This window comes from Carassius gibelio, chromosome B5 (assembly GCF_023724105.1).
Source record: "Carassius gibelio isolate Cgi1373 ecotype wild population from Czech Republic chromosome B5, carGib1.2-hapl.c, whole genome shotgun sequence".
NCBI lineage: Eukaryota > Metazoa > Chordata > Actinopteri > Cypriniformes > Cyprinidae > Carassius > Carassius gibelio.
In genome coordinates, this window is record NC_068400.1 from 34,920,091 (window position 1) to 34,926,909 (window position 6,819).

Here is a 6,819-nt window from a genome sequence, read left to right on the forward strand (position 1 = left end):
ATGTTTCATTAACAAATCACTGTGACATACCTGTCTTGGGCAAATTCTTTATAGTCTTTGTAGTCCCAGCTGTCATACTTTTTGAATCTTTTGAAGTGTTTATCTGCATCAAATGCCTCGCTGTCATTGTAGGCAAACACCAAGCCACATTTAGCACCAATAGCTCCTTTACGCACCTGAAGCGGAGGAACACAGGATATGTAGATCAAATCAGTTTGTATGTTTCCAAATGGGCATTTATTTGACTACTGTACTGACAGAAGTCAAACACACTCTAGTTTGATGTTTAAGAAGTACAAAGCACAATTCTCAAGTGTTTACTAAAGCTTCTCTTACTTTTATCTTGATCTGTGTGACCTGGAAGCAGCTCTGGTTTTCAGTAGACAGAATCACACTGGCTTTCCTCTTTCCATTCTCTGTCAGAAAACCTGCAGGTACATATGAAACACTAAGAGGGTCCACTTGGCATTCATTTCTTTCCAAGCAATACAGGTGACCGCTCAGCAATACACAGAGAAAGCTTTAAAGCACACGGCTGTTTTAAAAGACATCGCTATTCACACCAGCACTTTGGTGATTTGTCTGTAAAGCACCAAAATAAACCCAAGAATGCACCATCTCCAGTGTTGGGCTCCGTCAGCATGTTTTCTGGGCCAGACTTCTCCTCTTTACTCTTCACATCACATGCTTGCAGATGGAGCTGGATGGATTTACCTAATTTACACGAACAGTGATAAACGAAAAGAAACATCTATATCAGTGCTATTACTGTTCACAGTTTTCATTTGATTAAAATGTATTAGTTATTAAATAGATCAAATACAAATCCAGTGGGACCACTGTGCATTACCATTACGGTAGAGTAGTCTTAACCGGACCGATGCCATAGAGGCCAGCAGTGAAGAAGCTCTGTACTCTGAGTCCAGATGCTCACAGATGCCAGACAAAGAGATGAGGACTTTAGCCACGCTGCCTCGAGCCAGAGCAAATGCTAACAAAGTCAGCGCAGCGTCAGGAGACACACAGCAGCTAAAGAGAGAGAGAGAGACACGGGACTGTTGAAAGCAAAGCACTTCTGTTAAGCTTTCTCAGCTTCTGATGAAACAGCTGTAATTATTCACTGATAGAAAACAGTATTGTATTGTATTGTATAATTAAAAAGAAAAAGGGTTTGCCACTTTTGTCCTCCATGTCAGTATTGTTTTGACCTAGTAATAACAGATTTAAACGAGTTGAGCTGAGCTTGTGTGAGCAGAGCTTCATTCTTACGCTGCTATGCGCAGTAAAAAGCCATCCACCTCTTCCAGAATGTTTGCAGAAAGGAATTTGGGGAACTCCATTGAAGACGGCGTTAAGGACAGGGGCGGCATGTGCTGTAAGGCTTTCCTAGAAAACAAAAAACATAAAAAAAACCACAGTAAAATAAACAGCTCTGATCAAATGAAATGTTTCACGATGAACAAAAAGTTCCAAAGAAGAACATTCGTTCCAAATAGAAATCTTTAATAACATTACAAAAATCTTTACTGTCACTTTGATCAATTTAATGCTTCACTTATAAACAAAAGTAAAAATTTATTTACAATTATGAATTTTTATTTTTTGAATTCAAATAAAAATGCAATAGGCAAAATAGAGAACAAAACATACAGCTCCCATCCAGGACAGATTTGCGAATGTAATACAACAAATACAGTGGTATTACTGCCATGCTTTTGTTCATCAGTCACTTCTCTCGACTTACTGTGTGCTCTGTAGGACGGTCTGCGCAAGCACAGGGTTGGTTTCCATTGAAGCGGTGACCAGAGACGTGAGGAGCGACAGATACCATATAGCTGAGGCATCAGAGACTGAAACGTCTTTACTCTTGGTAATCTGGTAGCCCATTGTCTTCAAACCATGAATACGTGTGTCACAGCCATCGCTAAAGCAGCGCTTAATGTTTATCTGAATATCTGAGAGACAAAAGGAAGATCAGCTTAAGGGCTTTTTGCATATACGTGGTTTAAACAGAAATCAACGTCTCTCTTTATATTCCACTCACAGCATGCAACATCTGTGTACATATACATAAACATATATATATATATATATATATATATATATATATATATATATATATATATATATATATACACATATACATATAAATATATATATATATATATATATACATACATATACATATACATATATATATATATATATACATATACATATAAATATATATATATATATATACATACATATACATATACATATATATATATATATGTTAATACTTACTCTCAATAAGAATGCATTAAACTGCTCAAAAGTGACTGTAAAGTAATTTATAAATGTCACAAAATGTTCCTATTTCAAATAAATGTGGTTGTTTTTCATTCTGCACCGTCCTTGAGCTCGGGAAAGGTGCTATATAAATTAAACATATTATTATTATTAACACTGATAATAAGAAATGTTTCGCTGAGCAGCAAATCTGCAAATTAGTATGATTTCTGAAGCATCATGTGACACTGAGGACTGAAGTAATGGCTGCTGAAAAATCAGCTTTGCCCTCACAAGAATAAATGACATTATAAAATATATTCAAAAAGAAGACAATTCTTTTATATTGAAGTAATATTTCACAACAGTACCAGTTTTACTGTATTTTTAAATAAATATTTTAAATACATATTTTTTTAAATTGTATATTCAAATAAATGCAGCCTTGGTGACCACTGAGCGACTTCTTTCAAAAACACCTAACTTTTGAATAGAACTGCACAAAGTCAAACATCTTTTTAAAGTGTATGCTCACAAGGTTGGCTGATGTTGGCGTTATCCAGTAGCGGTACATAACCCGTCACATTACTGGGGATCCTCACATCTCTGATCTCCTGCAGGGAGTGCCGGTTCTTTCCTACAGCTACAGACACCAGCTGCGGCATGTAGCTGTGGTCATTAGATGCTACCGCAATGGCCAGGCGTCTCAAAACTATGTCTGGCTTCAGCTTTAACCTGTGAAAGGTATGGGAGTAATATTTAAATAGTTATTAAGCGATAATAAAATGTGTTACATCATCAGCTATATTTTAATTCAATGAAAATGCATAAATGAAATGGGCAGCTTGCCTTATCCAGTGTGAGCGAGCACTACCGTCCGACTGCCAGAAAGACACGGTCTCACCATTGGTCAGCTTGTTGATATCGGCACTATTGGACGAAGCCTCGATGAAGCTGTAGCACTGGGTGACCACCTTAACTTTATCCATATCTAGGTCATGATTGAGCTCAGCTCTGTACTGGACGTCTAGATCTGAGAGGACAGTGAGCATAAAATGCAAAGGAGATGGAGAAAAATGTTTTATCCACAGTAAACTGTACCTCTAAAGCACAAAATAGAAATTGTTAAATTAAGTATTCTTTCCAATAGAGTGCTGCAAGAATGAGCCCTCTAACTACCAAATGAGTTCTAATTTTTGCACGCGTTTTAAATGGGTATATGATTAAATGCCTTAAATCAAAATTCCTTTGATCTTTTGACATGAGGTCACTGTACTATAAAAACATCCTGTAAGTTTCAGAACTGTCCAAACACAGCTTTATATTGAAGCCAGTCACCTTGTAGAATTTGCCATTCTATGGTGTAATAGTGTGGCTAAACACTGTCTCTGCAGAAGAAGATCAACGCCTGCTTCTACATCACTGCCTGCTTAGCCCCGCCCACCAATTTGTGCATATAGTAGGTAAATAATGAAAGGGACAAATGCACATCTATGCAGACACCAAACTATAAAGATGCTCTGAATACAACAAGATATTTCACTATTTAATATTTGTTATTACCACTCTGCCCACTAACCACCTTTCTCCTTCTGTAGCAGGTAATCCAGGAAGTCCTGCACTACTGATGACCTCATGGTGCAGATGCTGTTGTAGCCTTCCAGCAAAGGGAATGGGATTGCGCTGCTGGGGATGCGATTCCGGTGCAAGAATTTTAGGATTTTGGAGGCATGTGCTTTGAGACGGTCCTTGGACTTGGAGAAGATATCCACAAACCCTGGATGAGCACAAAGGGTACAAGAGGACAACAGGTTGGTCAAACAATGAGAACCATTTGCAAAGTTACCAGGCATGGTCAACTTTGGACATCTGAGCTTGTGTCGTCATTGCATGAACAGGAATGTTCACATCTGCCTCCCCACCTGGTGTCAAAGAGCACGCCTGAAGCTGCCTGATCACATGACTGAGTTCTCCCTGCAGGTTGGCTCCATTGGAGTTTTTCAGTGCCGTGAGCATGTTCTCCACATCAACAATCCCATCACCCTCAGCATCAAACTGACCAAAGGCCTAAAGAGCGCAAATGGAAGAGATTATTATTTTCTGTCTGTACATTCTGTGACACAAATATTATGCTAAGGTATTGCACAAAAGAGAAGGCAAACAGAAAACAAAAGGAGGACTCTTTAGCTCTCTCAAACCAGTTGTCCATTTCTCCTATATAAACACACTCGAGCCAGCATGTGAATCATTTGTGAAGCAAATGAAAGTGAGTCATGCTTAAATCAGTATAGCCACCTCCAGAAAGCACCACACTAACAAAATGCACCATAGTACAACAATGATTTTGGATATGTCTGAAAATACTGTGTAAATAACACAGTACATGAATTAAGTGATCATTTAGCACCCAGATATACGTGTACAAATAGCACACTATAAACAATGGATACAGTCACAGTAACATGACTGAACTACTTTACTTTTAAACTTGGCTCACCACACACCACACATTTATGATCCAATATCAATTGCTCTGGATAGGATTTCAATTTAATATGGGTTAGGGGGAGTGGGGACACTGTCCTGGGCCCTGTGATTATGGATGCCCACTTAAGTTCTCTACGGTTTGTAAGTAGCTTTAACAAAAATGAAATCTCTCGGTCACAAATCTAACTTAAAATATATATATATATATTATAAATTATACATCTGAGTTTCTGAGTATTTACTGCCAATTTGTATACATAAAATAAAAATAAAACCATTTAGTTTGCTTATACAAATTGGAAATCAATAGTCAGAACCTCAACTGTAGAAATATGTGTCAAACGGTAATTTGTTATTGCCAAATTTAATTTGCTAAGCATTTATTTTGATTTACAATTATTTTATTTTTATCTTTTTATTTACAAGGAGTACAGCACAGCAAGACCTATTCTGTATTGGCACTTAGATGAGTCTTGACTACTCGGAGGTCAATAATAGTCAGTTTAGTCAAACCCTATTTAATCTACCAATCAAAAATAAAGACAAAGCAAATCTTATGATGAGCTGAAATGCAGTCAAGATTGAAATTGGACTAGTAGGGGACAGCCAATTAACAGCCTTTATCAAATGTGTGGTAGAAAGATAAAGATTACACAATGGTACCACACTCAGAGTAAAGTGCAAGTGAAGTGGTCAATCTCACAACTTTGAGTTGTTTGTCAGCTAAATACTCCTTATGCACTAATATGTCATTTAGGTGACAGGGACGTGTTGCTGAAGTGCACTTTAGTGAGTGTTCTTGAACAACTCTTGAACCTGCCAACTCTCGGTTATCAGCCAGGGGCTGGCTTGAACCACTGTGCTACAGCAAGTCATTGCTCATCTGAGTGACATGTCTTGATCACCTCCTCGCAGTCATCTCTGGGCGCGTCTCTGCTCTCCAGCATCTCACAGAACTGCTCCAGAGTGACGGACTCCTCTCCGCGGCTCTGCCTCTCCTCCAGCCAGCGCACCAGAGCGCTCTCGTTGCGCGCCAGCACCGACTCCGAAATGGCGACCCATGAGTCGCTCATACGGGCCGCTGCCTCTCGCAGCTTCACCTGATCCAGCAGAGCTTCAGCAGTGGGGAGTCCATAGCTCGGGGACGGCAGGTTCGCTGAACCTCTTCCACTTGTCCCCGGACCGGAGCCTGCCGCTGCTCCTCCTCCTCCATCACCACCACCTCCACCGCCGCTGTCGCCACCACCTCCTCCTTCGTTGCCGGACCTATTGCCTGTGGCTGCAGGGGCCGGGCTGCCCTCAGCGAACACGGGACTCTCCGTCTCTACGTCGTCGTCATCGTCGCCGCTCCCGGCGCCGCAGCCGCCCTCCGCGTTCCCCATGGTGTTCTACGGCCTAGGCCTCTCTTCCTCTCTTCCGCCTTCAGCCCAGGTTCCAACTGAGTTTTAGTGTCAGGGATGATTAGTCCAGAGTGCTTTTCCCAGTCAGAGCGCTCCTCCGCTGTCACTACCGCATTGACGGGCTCCGCCAGCTGACGTCATATTTGTCAGCAAAAAAACTTTGGTCCCTTACCTTCCGTGAGCTGAGCGCCGCCCTCTGCGCTGTAAACACGACCCCTAGCGTAGTATTCGCAAATTATTCTTTTGAATTATATATTTTTTATATCTTTTTTTTTTTATAAATAAATTCTCATATTTGAAGCTGATGTTCAGTGATTATGTCAATTTGTAGGTCCCCCTGGAAAGCTAGTTCTTAATATCAAAAATTGCAAAACAAATGTTGTTTTAATAAAATATCCAACAAAATACTACAGGTTGTATCATGCATGATTTGGAAAGCTGAAGATTTCTTATGCATGTCAATTCTGTTGACTGGAAAAGGCATTTGTTTTAGAATTGTGTTTACGTTTTTTTTGGGATGGATTTATAAAAATATTAAACGAAAACTGGGGTGAGTCATTTGTGTATTTGATGTGATTTATTAGTTAATTTTTTCCAGAATCACATTTTGGAATATGAAGAATAATACAATGACAATATTACAATTGCTTATTTTATTATA

General features: G+C 39.6%; 1 protein-coding gene across 5 annotated transcripts in view; it reads right to left on the reverse strand.

The window, feature by feature from the left end:
• The window catches only part of LOC127958502 (zinc finger ZZ-type and EF-hand domain-containing protein 1), a 35,258-nt gene extending 28,937 nt beyond the window's left edge, over positions 1–6,321 (reverse strand). For 2 of the 5 annotated variants that reach the window (XM_052557385.1, XM_052557383.1), the window contains exons 1-11: positions 5,664–6,320; positions 4,194–4,338; positions 3,854–4,048; positions 3,121–3,304; positions 2,807–3,006; positions 1,745–1,955; positions 1,270–1,386; positions 851–1,029; positions 616–714; positions 337–428; positions 31–176 (exon numbers count right to left, since the gene is read on the reverse strand). In XM_052557385.1, the coding sequence (XP_052413345.1) occupies positions 31–176; positions 337–428; positions 616–714; positions 851–1,029; positions 1,270–1,386; positions 1,745–1,955; positions 2,807–3,006; positions 3,121–3,304; positions 3,854–4,048; positions 4,194–4,338; positions 5,664–6,140 (2,045 nt within the window). In that variant the 5' untranslated portion in view covers positions 6,141–6,320. Of the gene's footprint in view, positions 1–30; positions 177–336; positions 429–615; positions 715–850; positions 1,030–1,269; positions 1,387–1,744; positions 1,956–2,806; positions 3,007–3,120; positions 3,305–3,850; positions 4,049–4,193; positions 4,339–5,663 lie in introns of all 5 variants that reach the window. The other 3 variants (XM_052557386.1, XM_052557384.1, XM_052557382.1) reach the window with 2 other exon arrangements.
• Positions 6,322–6,819: the final 498 nt, after the last annotated feature.